General features: G+C 54.7%; 3 protein-coding genes across 3 annotated transcripts; all 3 read right to left on the bottom strand.

The window, feature by feature from the left end:
- Positions 1-926: 926 nt before the first annotated feature.
- MAM_02203 (Amino acid/polyamine transporter I) lies at positions 927-2,644 on the bottom strand (the record flags this gene model as incomplete). The annotated part of the gene is made up of 3 exons (XM_040821002.1): positions 927-1,412; positions 1,466-2,470; positions 2,531-2,644. 3 exons carry the CDS (start codon positions 2,642-2,644, stop codon positions 927-929), a joined length of 1,605 nt encoding a protein of 534 aa, XP_040681345.1.
- A 1,266-nt stretch (positions 2,645-3,910) lies between these two features.
- On the bottom strand, positions 3,911-5,357 carry MAM_02202 (uncharacterized protein; the record flags this gene model as incomplete). Its single annotated transcript, XM_040821001.1, has 5 exons — positions 3,911-4,418; positions 4,487-4,629; positions 4,679-4,900; positions 4,999-5,103; positions 5,187-5,357. The coding sequence occupies 5 exons, from the start codon at positions 5,355-5,357 to the stop codon at positions 3,911-3,913; spliced, it is 1,149 nt and encodes a 382-aa protein (XP_040681344.1).
- A 4,807-nt stretch (positions 5,358-10,164) lies between these two features.
- Positions 10,165-11,231, bottom strand: MAM_02201 (Outer membrane protein, beta-barrel; the record flags this gene model as incomplete). Its single annotated transcript, XM_040821000.1, has 5 exons — positions 10,165-10,183; positions 10,246-10,458; positions 10,526-10,631; positions 10,693-10,835; positions 10,987-11,231. 5 exons carry the CDS (start codon positions 11,229-11,231, stop codon positions 10,165-10,167), a joined length of 726 nt encoding a protein of 241 aa, XP_040681343.1.
- Positions 11,232-14,437: the final 3,206 nt, after the last annotated feature.

Raw genomic sequence — 14,437 nt, 5'->3', positions numbered from 1 at the left:
GTCTCCTCGTGCCGTCCACTCGACAGGTCCTCGATGCCGGAGCCAACGAGACGTCTGGTGCCGACCCATGGGCCATGGTGCCCCTGCCCCTGCCACTGCCACTGCCACCGCTTGTCCGCCACTCCTTTCAGCGCAGAGCAAGGACCAGCAAAGGCCCCGCTTCACCCAGTCCCGGTGTATCTCATCCGTGTTGCGCTCTCTCGTCGACACGTGTCGTCGCAATTCTTTCGTCCGCAGCAGTACAGCCAGTTCATCCCGGTAGTTCATGGGGGGTGGGGGACCTGATAAGGAGGCTTGTGTGAGATATAATTCATAGACTGGGGCCCCGTTCGTGAGCAGCAGCTCCCTCTGCTCGCGAAGAGAGTTTACCGAGAATGCAAGTCCTCGTCTAGCCGTCCTTGCTCTCCTACAGTTCTTCGCCCCTTCATTCCTCGCTCTCCTCGTTGTCGCTGCTTAGTCATGTTGCTCGGAGGCCAAATGTACAAAAAAAAAAAAAAAGAAAACAATAGTTCCGACACCTCGTGGCGCGGCCGCCAGCCGACATACCAAATTCAGCGGTACAAGCAACAGGCAGCCGTCCACGGGTCGTAGCCATCTTATTACCTCGCCCGCGAAGCCGCGGCCGCAGTGCTGCATGTTTGCCGTTCTAAAGCCGGTGATGGGGACGGGTAGGGCGCGCTTGCTCCAGTGTCCGATGTCGGATGTGGACCCCGGGACGGAGCGCATGCCGGGCGACGGCCGGCTGAGGCTATACAGCACCCCAATTTGCCACGATTGGCCAGATAGATGATATAGCATTAACCGTTGTGATTAACCAGACAATGCATGCTATTGTAGTTGATCTATCGCATTGTGCACGGCGGGGGATATGCCCCTGTCTAGCTGGTCCCCAAAAGTTTAATTACCCCCCCCGTTTATACGGCATCTTAAATGTCAATCTCAATAATAGGCCCCTGGTACTCTTTGTTCGCCCACGCAAAGTAATACACGATGCTGAATAACACCACGGCTCCCGTCATAAGCGGCGCGTAGTTCATATTGTCGGGGTTCACAGGCAGTGCAGGGGGCCAAAAGCTGAAGAACCAAATGACAGTAAGATACATGCAGGCAAAGGCGTTGTTGGCAATACCCAGAGCGCCGGGAACGTGCCAGGGCCCCCAGACAAGATCGGAGCCCGAGGTATTGGCGAGGGCAGGCAGCTCGGACGGGTCGGGCATCTTAAAGCCAGAGGTGCAACGGCGATAGAGGAGGAGGAAGGCGACGATGAGGTACGAGGAGTAGAGACCGGAGACGGAAATGGAGGCGATGCTGTTGAAGGCGGTGACGGAACCAAGCTGGATGAGAGCGAGTAGGCAGGATATGACGGTTGTGACGGCGATGGCATACAGGGGAACCGTGGTGCGGGAGTCGACCTGAAGGTGGGTGAGAGCTGAAGAAACACGAAAGGAACGGGAACAATACATACCTTGGACAGTGTGCGCCAGAACGGAACACCGTGATCGCGAGCAAATGACCAAAAGACGCGAGAGGTGGAAGCCAGCATGCCAATGGTTGCGCAGATACCGAGAGTAGTGATGATGGCAGCCATGGTGGTGGCGCCCGAGATGCTGCCGGTCGAGTTGAGGAAGATTTGCATGTGCGGGAAGCCGGTGGCGGAGTTGAGAAGAGAGTCCAGGTCGTCACCCAAACAGAACAGCACGGCAATGGTCATGGCGAAGCCGGTTGCGCCGTTGATGAGTATGCTGATCAAGATGGACCTGGGCACGACAATAGACGGGCTGTGCGTCTCCTCAGCCATGTGGAAGGCGGCGTCGGTGCCGACAAAGGCAAAGACGTTGCCAATCATGCCGACCATGAAGGAAAGGCCCTGGGTAGGCCACATGCCCGTGTTCTGGAAGTCGGAAAAGATGGATTGGGCGTCACCGTGGGGTGACAGGATGACGAGGGGAATGAGAATGGCGAAGAAGCCCAAGACGTGCAGGACCAGAATCAGGCCCTCAACCTTGGGCAGCGCCGAGGAGACGACGGCGTTGATGAAGACGGCGAAGAGGATGACGGCCCAGTAGAGCAGAGTGGCGTGCCACGGCTCCGGCGTGTAGTCGTAGTATGTGGCGGTCATGATGATGATGCCGCGAAGCATGTTGCCCGTCAGGAAGCCGCTCGAGGCGACGGAGCCCTGCCACCCGCCGACGGTGAGCCACCCGGTCAAGTAGCTGAGGAACTTGGCGCACGAGCGGGGGGCCAGCATGGCAGCCCAGTGGTACTGGCCGCCGGACGTTGGTGCCATGGAGACGAGCTCCGAGAGGGTGGTGAAGACGGAGATGTTGCCGAGCCAGACAATGACGTAGCCGTAGATGACGCCTGCCGGACCACCGTTGGCCAGGCCAGGAGTGGAGAGAACGAGCGTTGCTTCCCAGGTGATGAGGATGGTGCAGCTAAAGCCCAAGATGGACATGAAGCCAAAGTTGCGCTGGGAATCGTCGACACCATGTCAGCTTGTCTGGTTTGTGCAGAAGCCTTACGTACGTACCTTGAGGACTGGTTTCTTGCCCAGCCGGACCAATTGCTGGTTGTCAACATAATCACTGCTGGTGGGAGCTTCGTCCACCGTTTGATACAAGGCCACGACCTTGGCTGAGGTCATGTTGCCGAGTTCGTGAGCCGGTTCCGTTGTCATAGTTTGGATGGAGATGTTGGTCCTGGGAGAGGGTTGGAAGACAGGTCAACACATGGGGGAACTTGCATAGAGAGAGAGGTAGAGAGCGAGAGAGAAAGAGAGACGCGAAAAACGATGAAACAAGACGAGGAGGGGAGTTAAAGTGTCGAGTTGAGAGAGAAACAATCCATCCATTGAATGAATAAGTGGTGTAGAAAACAAGTTCGGCTGCGACGTTGCAGCTATAAATCCAAGTATAAAAAGTACGTACCTAGTACCTGGGTCAGTGCGTACCGGCTAACGTCGACATGTAATGGCACAATGCCCCGACTGGCATGTACATACAATGTACATATTTGAGTATACATCAAGTATTCCGACTTGCAGCTTCCTCCTCACTTTTGCCAAGTGGACCGCATGGACTCCAGACTCCAGAGTGGGAAGAAAAACGGACATCAACAGCTCTGCCTGCTAGTGGATTCATATGGGCTGCTGCTTGGCTAATTTCAAATTTCATTTCTCGCCCACCTAGGAACGAAAAAAAAAAAAAAAAGGCTAATAAATTTCTAAGTCAAGCGACGTCTACAAGTCAAGTCTCATCTGGTGAAAATAAGGCCGAGAACAAGAAATGATCCGAGGCCAGAAACTCTCGCGGACTCGCTTGGCTAAGTACCTAGGTACCTAAGGCGGGACATGGGCCATGGCAAGGCATGTCAAAAAGCCGTGGCTTCGGCGAGATCCCGGCAAGGCGAATGCAATTCAGGTACCGAGTAACTACGTACTCCGTCGCTACTCCACACTGTACGGAGTACGGAAGGTGTGGGCTGCATCTGTTGCGGCGTCTGCTCGGTTGGTTGGTTTCTGCCACGTCAATGCTAATCACTTCGGCTGAAGGTCCATGTCCAAAATGAGGAGACAGACCGTGGATCTTCTGGCGCGTACGGAGTAATTTGTTGCCTTTCTGCATCGAGAGCTGCCAGGTTTTCCCCTTGGACCTGGTGTCATCTGCAACCGCGAGAGGCTTCAGGAATTGTGCTGACGGTGAGTCGGGTTGCCGGATGACTTGACGGAAGGAGCTCCATTAATAAGCAGGATTGGCTTAGGGTTAGGGTTTGCAACCTCCCTCGCCTGCGTCTATTCACAACGTTCCAACGTTATTAAGTACGTACTGCTTCTCGAGGTCTAGTTCCTCTCCAACCCACCATCACGACATGTTCCTTCATCTCCAACAGCAGCCATGACATCCGACTAGCTCTACGAGCCGCCTCGTGCCGTCTCCACGTCTACGTGCCATGTCTTTGTTTGTTGAATGAGAATCGTCTGGCTCGTGTGGCTCTCACCGTCCCACGCCGCGGTGCCGTCTTGAGATTTGAGCCCCCCTTTATGAGGGTCGTCCTTTGCCTTGCGTTGCTTTGGAATCTCCACCAGCTCAAACAGTCTGCTGTTCTGCAATACTGCCGTATCCTGGCCGCCGTTTGAACGCCCGCCGCTCGCGTTGGAACCGCTCGTCTGCTTGGATTTGTCGCCACTTCGCTGGTAGCTACTGCCGGACTTGCCTCGGCGACGGAGATCGTCGACACGCATCTGGCCCGAATGCAGACTGTCGAGGAACGGCTTCAGGTTGGGGATGCAAATTGTCAGAATGCTGAGGCACTGCACCACGCTCATAATGACGGACCACTCCCACAAGTCAAAGCTTGGGTCCGCCGTGGAAAGAGACTTTTCCGAGTATATGATTTGGAAGAGTAGCGCGGGAGTGACACTGTAGTTGGTATTAGGACAGCGCTTTTGTTTGGCTTTGCAGAACGACAGAGAGCTGTGCTGACTTACAAGATGCGGCTGCCAAATACGCCGATAACAAGAACCCTTTTGCTCAACGACGTTTGGATCCCTCGGATACTGTGGACAATGAAGCAAATCAGGACGATATCAGTAATTATGTTGACGGCGCAAAAGTATTTCCAAAACGCGGGCTGCAAAACAAGCGTCAGCAGACGAAACCATACCCAAGGGTCGACATACCCGAGCAATACACGACTTGGTCACGACATCCCACGGCGCCGGCAGCTGACATTGAAAGACAAGGACAAGAAGTCCAGTCACCGCCCATGCCACGATAACCGCGCCGGTTCCGTAAACAGCGCTGCGATGCGCCCACGCGGCGATGTTGACGACTGTGGCCGCCGTCGACACCTTGGCAAGACCGAGACTCGCAACGTACAGCAGATCCGCGGTGTACTCGCCCTGCATTGTCCGTCAATTAGTTTTCCTTCTTTTTTCTTTTTTCTTTTTTCTTCCATCTTCCATTCACGAGGAAAACCACATGTATCAATGCTGCTTACCTTGAGGATAGACGCTCTTTGGCGCTCAGTGAGAGCGTCTCCATGCTGTCCCAGGCCATTGCCGGCGGTTACGATGGACGAAGTGAATTGCGCAACGGCCACTACCTAAATGCAATTGACCAAATCAGATGGTTCATCGCACTGGAAGGCGTCAAAATAGAGAGAGTCCTTGTATGGATACGACTTACCGTTGCCGCCACGGCCAACCAATCGTCCAGCCTGAGCGTCTGCACCATATGCAGCTTCGTGCCGCACCGCGCAATTGCCGACAGGATCACCACCACCATGAAGAACCATGATAGGACCTGGATCAGGGGTGACTTGTTGGAGTCGGTGACTTGCAAGTGTTTCTGCGTCATGACTGCGACAAAACAGCGTCTGTCGAGCAGAGGCGAGGCTCACGCGGCGCCAGTGGTTTTCCACACATGCGACGACGGACATAATATGTCAAGAGACACCCATAAATAGTGGTATTGAGCACTCGCACGGGCAAAAAGAACAATATACACAAGACATGCGTACAGCTCTCGTTTGCCCTGATCCTCTGTGGGGCTTGTACATATTGCAGTCTGCTAAAGTTTTGTTGGCAGTCAATCGATACCCAGCACAGCATGGCTGGAGCCAGATGTGACTCTAAGCTCTGTCATTTTTTTCTTGCTTTTTCTTGCGTTCCTCTCTCTCTTCTTTTGCTGTCCTCTTTTTTTTTGTTTCGCTTTAATAGTGTTGGACCGAGGACTCGAGTCGTTCTTCTTGATCCCAGCCGAGCGAGAACGAAACCGCAAGCTCGTCAGGAGGGAACAACCAACAATGATATTTATCACCAGCTTCTGGCTCTTCTCTTCCTGCAGGACGACTCCTTCGTCAACCAGATTTGGTTCGGCTGCAGGGTACCAGCCCTACTGCCCTGCAAAAGCCTGCCTGGCATGGATCAAGACCTCGTTGCTGGGAATCTAAAAGGCCCAGGACGGCATGGCAAGACGCGCCACGGGCCACTTCGCCTTGACAAGGGGAGAAATCCTTGCTTGCTCCCCTGCTTTGTCTGTTTTCGTTTTTGCTTTTTCCCATCTTACATATACCTAATCGCTGGCGCCCCACGGAGCCATCCCGGTCCGTTAATGACCAAGTTAACTATTCAGGCATGTAAGCAGAGCAAGTTGCCAAGTACCAACTCGCAGCCAAAGGTTGTGGGAGGAGGCCAGAGAGGCAGGCATGATCTTGCTTTGCTTCTATGGGCTTTATGACGCGACGGCCACTACTCCACGCACGAGATTCCACTGCCTGGCGATGGGGGAGCTCGATATTGGGGCGAGGCGGCCTCGCCTGGTTCCTGTACTTGTTGTATGGTCATGGCTCACCTTGGCTTTCATCCGAGGAGCCATCTCGGACGTGGCGGCAGTCTCTCACGCAAGAGTACCGAGAGAAGACTGTTGTCTGGTAAGGCTTGCGCCTGAAACATGCATTCCTGGCACCCGGCTGCCACGACATTTACACGCCCGGACGATCAAGGCGGCCCATGAAAGTGCCGAGCGCCAACTGCGGAGTACTATAAAGCCTCTCGTGAGTCTGCGTACTGTACACGTTTGCTCGGTACTCGCCGGATCGCGAAACAGGCGCCCATGGACCAGGGCCCCTGGTATTCCTAGCTGTCCGTACCCGACAACTCCCACTTCACGACTGACGACAGGGTACCATCCGAGAGCGTCTAGCTACGGAGTACTGCGGAGTATTTGGTCGCCACTTTTCGCGCCAAGCTCTCATCCTGTTCTTCTCCCTTGGGGCAGTGAATGCCCGGCTGAGCGTGGCCGAAACAAGAACGACGATGACGGTATGTGGCGACGAACAAGTTTGGATCACCCTTAAGGAACAAGCAAGCAAGAATGGGAGCTACAACGGAGGCCAGTCAGACGATCTCTCCACAAGCTTGACACTTCTTCACGGCAAGTTGTGTACTAGGACTCCATACTACTACTACCGGTGGTCACTGGTACGGAGCACTACTCCGTCGAATCTGGTCCAGACGCAAAAGTACGGAGCAGATTGCAAGAGGCAGGGATTTGGGAAAAACTGGAGCTTTCTGTATGTTTTATGCCCCATGTTGCGCTGGAAGGCTGTTTTGTGGTTGCAGCGGATGGCGCCATCGGATGGCGAATCGTGGAAAAGATGCTGCTCAATGTGGAGGAGGGGTGGTCATGGATTGATAGACACCACCGAGTACGGAGTAGCTAACCAGCAGTTGCGCGCACACGTTGCTACGCGTAACGCAGGGCACAGGGGGCATGTCGGTGTAAGTCTGAAACTCCCCTTGATTGTATGTAGCTACACCTTTGTCGTTTGTTGGCCGGCGATGCCTCGTTTTGCCGAGCCCGAGTTGGTCGTCGCGCTGCATATCATTGTCACAGGTCCACCCTTGGAAGGAAGCTTGGGAAGTTGTCCAGCGACCCTGGTATAACTTGGAAGTTGGCAGGCCTCAGTCTGCCCCTAATAAGAAGACGACGACCAACGATCCCGCCACCGACAGACAGCACGGCCTGACCAAATGGACGTACCATCGGCCATCCGCCTACCAGCAGGCTCCCCCCCAGTCTTCGTATGCTGGCATTGATCCCTTGGGAAGATGATGAGCTGGGATGCGGGTTACTAAGCTGAGCCGAGCTACTGGTGTCGGCTGCTTCGTGTCGTGGGAGCGATGGATGGGATGCCCTCTCTCTCTCTGTTTGACGGGCGAGCCCGCCGGCAGAGGATAGACGAATCGCAGTCAGGGCTACCGAAGGCTTGTAGATACATGTCTTGGTGGCGGCGCGTGGACCGTCGTCGTGTCAGCACTGGCGCACCAAGCGGTGAATCCCAGATTTGCCCTCGATGGCTGGCTGTATGATTCTGACATGTTGGCTCTGCCGCTTTCTCGCTGCACAGGTACGATGTGATGTGTCAACGTCTCTGTTATTACTACAGGTAGAGACGTTGAACTGCACAACCTTGCGGGAACCCCAGCCGTCTGCTCTTCGGGGACCATGTTCATCTGGCCGAGTCTCGATCCAGGAAATGTATCGGCCGCAAACGCCGCATCACATACACTGTCCCGCGAGTGAGCCGACACGCTCCCCTCGTCGATCCATGGAGATCCATCAAGGCCCGTGGCGCCCCCTGTGCGACGCGGCCATCTATCGTCTGAGCGCCGTGGTGTGGTTGTTCCCAAACTACCGCTCTGCCTCCATCGTGGCTGCTGGTCCAAACGGCCTCTTACTGCGGCCCCGACGTCTTGGTGACCGGTTGATATCTGTCAACCGTACTGACAAAAGTGAAAGGAGGCCTACCTCTAGGTTGCAGCGCAGGTTGTCATCTTTCTCCTTCCCATTCTTCAGTATCAACGGAGCTGACGTGTCGGGACTTCTAGGGTCGTCCATCACAGTTCTCACGGATCCACGAGAACGCAATGCCACCCCGATGGCCTCTACACCCGAGACTGTCGAGAAACGTACCGATGGCACCTTGTTCAGCTTTACAGGAGGCTGCTGGCCGTCATTGCTATCTCGTGCTTAGGCCCGCCATCCCACCGCTTCGTCAGATAAGACATCTACTCGGCGTCTCCGGCGTCAGTACCCCCAAACAGCATCCGTCAGAAATACCGTTTTTATCTTGTTGCACCTCGCTTTGAAGGCCAAGTCTTTGTCGCTTTTTTCCGGCTTCAACCTTTGCAGGCTGCCAAAGGGGTGTGACCCGGACATCGTTGTCGGCTTATAGCCGTCCCCGACCCGGGGAGATATACTGAGGAGGCCTGCTCTACTGTTGACCTTGGGTGGCCGAGAAACATGTCATTGGCACAAGACCGAGTCCAGCAATCTACACTAGGACGCGGGGCAACTCGGCCTCGTTCTCGGAGTCGAGGGTCAAGGCCGTGGAAGATGGTGCAGTGACTCTTGTGTATTTGCACCAGCAGCGTTCACTTCCGGGCGTATCTGGTCGCGGCCGACTTGCTCCTCGGCACCCTCCCTCTGCGTTCATTCCAAGACCCGGTCTTTCGAGTATTCACACACCATAATGATAAAAGATGTAAGCCAGAGAAGCAGAATGAGAACCCTAGCCGCGACAAGTAACGATATGTTGCGAAGCCACTGGGCACCACAATGCCACGGCCACATCGTCACGCCAATGGATGCCGAAGTAGCTGCCGCCGCGCCGTCGAGCCACCCGGGGCCCTGGACTTGATGTTTGCCACGCGCGGCCGCAACGTGAGACAGACGCGGTTGCTGCGAGGCCGCTTGGCCTGGGAGCTCTTGAAAAAGCCCGCATCTACGACTAGGCCGCGTCGTCAAACGCTCCAGCAATACAAGCTGCTAGCAATACGCAGAAGCTGGCTGGCCACGAACCGACCTCAGCTAGCCACGAGAAACTGAAAAGTAAACCACCCGGGGCTTCCAATCGCCAAGATATGGGAAAGGCTCTCCCCAGGAAATCCGGGGTCATGAGCCAGATCAATGCTTATTCCTATGAAGCGGTTACAGTGATCCGTAATGCGGGACTATACGTTCGCCGGCGGGCCCCAAATTTGCCGTGTTGTGTGGCAAGGGTCGAGGCAAGATGCGTTTCACGGGTGCAAAGAAGGTGAAGCTGAAGTCAGGCGCCTGCGGCAACGTGCCAAGAAACCGTGACATAACAATTCGCAGTGTGATGGCGAGCAGGGTTACAACGACTAAGGGGAGTCATCCGGAGAAACCGCCTGCAAAAGGTGTCAGGAGACGGGAATGAATTGACGGGCGTCGGTACAATGATGACGCGGGTTGCCTCAAAATCTGCGTCTCCTCAGAATGAGAGGTGCATAAGGGGTCAACATGCCTCATGTGGAAACTGCCACCAAAAAGACAAGCATAAATCAAGTCTGCTATCGCGCCTGTACGTACATATGCCGAGTTTTACCCAAAGTAACTCCCTTTACGCCTCGCCTTAAAGCCAAAGGGGGAAGAAAACACTCCCTAGAAAAGGCTGCCTGATGTCAAAGAACAAGGGATTTATATGATCCAAGTAAGTTTCCGTTGGATCCCACGGATGTCGTGATTATGTCGTCCTTAGTGCTAGGTTGAATATTAAGTAAAGAAGCGCTTCCGCGACATGCTGGCTGTTGCATCTACAACGTGTAGTAGATGCCATGGAAATATGAAGTCTGGCAGCTCAAGTCACTCTGTAGGCGCTGCACGCAGGTTAGACATGACAGGTGCCTGCGAATTGGAGAAAGCGAAATGGATGACATACTCGATGATGAGCTCCTCACCAGACCACATACCGCTGGCTACCCACAAGCCACAGTTGACAATCTCTGCATAACGCTTGTCGGGCGTCTTGACTGTGGCAAACATGCGAAAACCGTATTGGCGAGGATCAATATCCTTGGACTGGCCGGGCCCAAGAAGCGAGTCCAAGATGTCGCAGGGTCCCGAGAGTGAGCCTCGGGTTCGCATCTCGAGACTGAGGGCGAGTAAACATCAGCGACTAATGTTGAATCATTGTAGTGTGTAGCACAAACAAGACTTACATGGCGGGTGGCTGATCGGTCGTTTGCATGACAAAGGCGCCTTCGACAATGCGGATAGGTCTAAAGCCTCTGGCTTGACCCAGATCATAGCCGCCAGCCAGCCCAGCTACTTAGTGAATGTTTAGATCAAGCACATCGCCAAAGACTTACTAGCACTCGTCCGTTACCAAACGAGCCAGACCACTGCCCGGCAGCGACGGTGGTGATTTCTTTCTTGACCTTGTTTTCCACCTTCGACGGCTCTGGATTCAAAGCTACAGCGATGCGGAAGTCGAATTCCAGAGCCGGCATGGGGAACGAAAGACCTGGTCTGGGAAAATGAGGCAAAGCTCGCCGGCAGGACTCTTCAACGCTTTGTTGACTAAAGGCGCTGCTGACAGAAGTACTCATCAGTCAGGGGCGCCAAGGAATTTTGGGATTCCACCCAGGTAAGACGTGAATATCGTGACGGGTATGCTTACCTGCTAATATTGCTGCTTCCAGAGTCGGACATGTCATCCCTGATTTGAACCGGCTGCGGATGCATCATGGACTGCCGTGTCGGCTGAGGGCCAGCGCGTACTTTGATCTCGGGCATAAGACATGGAGCCGTCATGTTAGTATCCCAGTCGACAGAGTGGACCTCGTTCATTCTACCATCTGGGTGAGAGCTGTTCATATGCGGCGGCGGGCGAAGCGCAGATGGCGCGAACTCGGTTGGGACCATTGTTGGAGGCAACGACAATGTCTCCGTTTGGGTAAACAGTTCCGTATGACCGGATCCCCAAGGATTAGTGCAAGACGGGTTCAGGGTGAGGCGCTTGTCGCTGAAGTTGCGTGGGATGTTGTTGATCTCACGTAGACGTAGATGCCTTTACAACAAGAGCACGAACACCAGATGGAGTTTGCTCGAAAGCACCCTAGTTGACTGGTGGTTGGCTGTTTTCCCCTTTCTTCCCGTTTCCTTCAGTCCATCCCTGTACAATTCCTGGCTCGGTTACGTAGTTTGCCAAGCGACGGGAGTTATCGGATTTGCCGTTGCCAGGAGCGTGGTCTGATGTAGGCTCTGACGTCGGGGATCGTATGTTGGCTGTATGGACTGGAGTCTGGTCTGCTACTGCTACTGCTACTGATGCTCCTACTGCGCGGGCCTGAGCTTAATAAGTACACTGACAGAAACGGGGGGCTTGGGAGGGTGTGCATTACGGATCATATCCGCATCAGCCGTGACGACTGGATCTGAGTGACAAAGCAAAAGCGCGCGCGAGATTCGCCGCGACGCAGGTAGGCGTCATGTCAAGACCAGGGCCAGGGAGTGTCGGCCTGTTGTGGACTTGTGGGCTATGAATTACGAATTTCGGGGACAAGGGATGCCGACTGTGCATCGGGGGACGGATATGGGATATGGCCATCTGAATTCGCATTTTGAATTTTGATCTGGCCTGGAATCTGGGCTCTCGATGGGACTTGACCGGACAACCGTGAGGGGATGACAAGAAGACACCCTTTTCCGGCTGAAGTCGTCGGGGAAGGAACGGCCGCCTCTTTTCTCTGTATCCCGCTCTCAAGTCACAAGTCACAAGTGGACAGCCGCCACTGGTCCGGGCGATTAGAAATCCTGGGTAGCCCCAGCTGTCGTCCTGCCCCTGCCATTTGCTTGGCAGTTGACGAGTAGCTCTTGCCTTTTGTTGCCTTATAAACAAGAAGCTCCATATTGGAACGTCATAATCCGTAGAAGGCTCGACCGTGACACCCTCACGTTCACTCCTCTCACCCGCTCCCACGCTCACACACCAAGAGCCTGCAGCAAGAGCGGCCACATCCATCCCGCAAGCCTGTCTGTGGTTCGCAGCCTTCATTTGTGGAGTCGCAGCCCAGTCGACCTCTTCGAGCAACAAACATAACGCCCTCGGCCCCAGGTCATCCATGCATCTATCTGATGCACCCTGTCTCGCGGGCCGTCGAAAGCCATACAGTACGGAGTACACTTGCGGCAAACAAGCAAGGCTTGCTCGAGCCCGTCAAGTGTTCCCGCCGCTTTGAAATCGGACCACATGACATTGTTATTCGTCGCTCCTTGCGCTAAAACGCCCACTCATTTGGACCAGCCACCTTGACCCCGTTCTTTCGCGGTTGCTTCGGGGCCCGAGTCGGCATTTGTCGTCGCTGCAAACTGGCGACGTGCCGAGGACTCTGTTCGTCGAAGGGTCCAAATCCAGCCGGCCCATCCCACATCGGCCTACCATCATGTCGCGAAACGGCCCTTCGTGTCTGAAGGACTCGGCAGCGTTGGCTCGCCCATACCCTGTGCTGCCATACAATTACCTGACCCGGTACTCCGTATGCATTCATTCATTCATTCATGAGATCTGGACAGCTGCGTGGGCAGGGCTTTCCGATCCCCGTGTCATCTCAGACACCCATGCGTCAACCATGTCAATAATAACCTCAGCCACCAGCCGGGCTTTTGGATTATCGCCTACGGAGTTAATGCCGGCCTTGGTTTCGGAGTCCTCGGAGGCAGCTTCTGCATTGTCCGCTCACAACGCCCATCTCGTCCCTCGTGGTGTCGACGTCCTCCGTAGTTTACATCCTTATGCAGAGAGTTACTTCAACTCATCGCTGTCGGCTTTACTTGAGCTGAACTCTCTTCAAGCAGAGCGCATCCGGCCTTTGAGGTCACGCAACGCCGGCTGCCGAACTGTCGTCTGACCTTTAAGGGCCGAAACTCACTAATCCCGCGGTCCATGCGGCATGAAGGGGGGGGGGGACGGGCTTGACAGCGTACCTGCTGGCGACCATCATGGACACATTCGAGGTGTTGAACTTGCCAAACCGCCCACTGACAACTTGTACCGGGTCGATGCGCTACCAAGATCCAGACCTCTGTCGAGGAAGACTTGTTCCGCCACCCTATTTGCAATGAAACTTAATTTTGGTCCTGGCAGGATCTGATTCTTACTAATTTTTCCATGGAAGCTCATCCTAAGTCCGCCATCTCCGTCTTGGATCAGCTGTCCTCCCGACTGAGGAACCAAAGCGCCTAAAACGGACCACAGACGTCTGGTGCAACAACCATCAGGAAAGTTCAATTGCCTCACCCAATGAGTGTCCATTCATTTGCGGTGTTGTTACTTGTGAAGTGCAAGCCGGCGCCAGGATAGATCCCGTCGGCCCTACATATCTTGCCAGAAGCAATCCGTGACCAAACCTTATTCAGTGGCTTTGATATCTATTCCTTCCAGAAAGTCAATCCCCTTCGCCCTACTCGACGCCTGCGCAGCGTGGAAAGTCTTTCAGTCCCGCTTGTTTAGTGTTAACGAATACACACATTACGCGCCGCTGCCTGAGCAGCCGAGCACAAGCAAAACATGTAGAAGAAATGCAAGTGCGAAGGCTCGGCAGGGCGATACCAGCTCATGTCGATGTTGCGACCACCGAGCCACCAAACCAGACAGATGCAATTCGACCGCTCCCGTCAAACTCCGAGCGAACCATATCCGAGAGCCCCGGCTTCTCTGCTCGCGTCATTTCCTATGCCGTGTCAGAAGGCGCATCTAGCATCTGGCCATGATGCGCTCACTCGACTCTGCAGATGCCCGATGCTTTGTCATTCGCCAGGACTCTCCAGGACCCCGAAGCAACTACATGGATACCCGACACCGTTCATTCGGAGATGAAATGTGCATGAAAGTCTGTGTCCAGGCCACCAACCGACGCCACACGGAGAAGAAAGCCCAACCCGGAGCGTTCAGCAGGCCGTCGTCCGACTTGACACTTGATGGGGCGTGAGCTGTCCTCAACGCCAGTAATACGAAAACGTGTTCCTACAAATACTGATGCTGACGGCCTGTGAGAAACAAATTCGCCTGCTGCAGGCGCAAAGATTTAGGGGCCAGGGCGGCTAATTCCGACCCCAAGCATGAAACTGGA

Source organism: Metarhizium album, assembly GCF_000804445.1.
Source record: "Metarhizium album ARSEF 1941 chromosome Unknown scaffold_3, whole genome shotgun sequence".
Classification (NCBI taxonomy): domain Eukaryota; kingdom Fungi; phylum Ascomycota; class Sordariomycetes; order Hypocreales; family Clavicipitaceae; genus Metarhizium; species Metarhizium album.
Note: the sequence above shows the minus strand (reverse complement) of the source record. Positions and strands in the feature narration are given on the sequence as shown.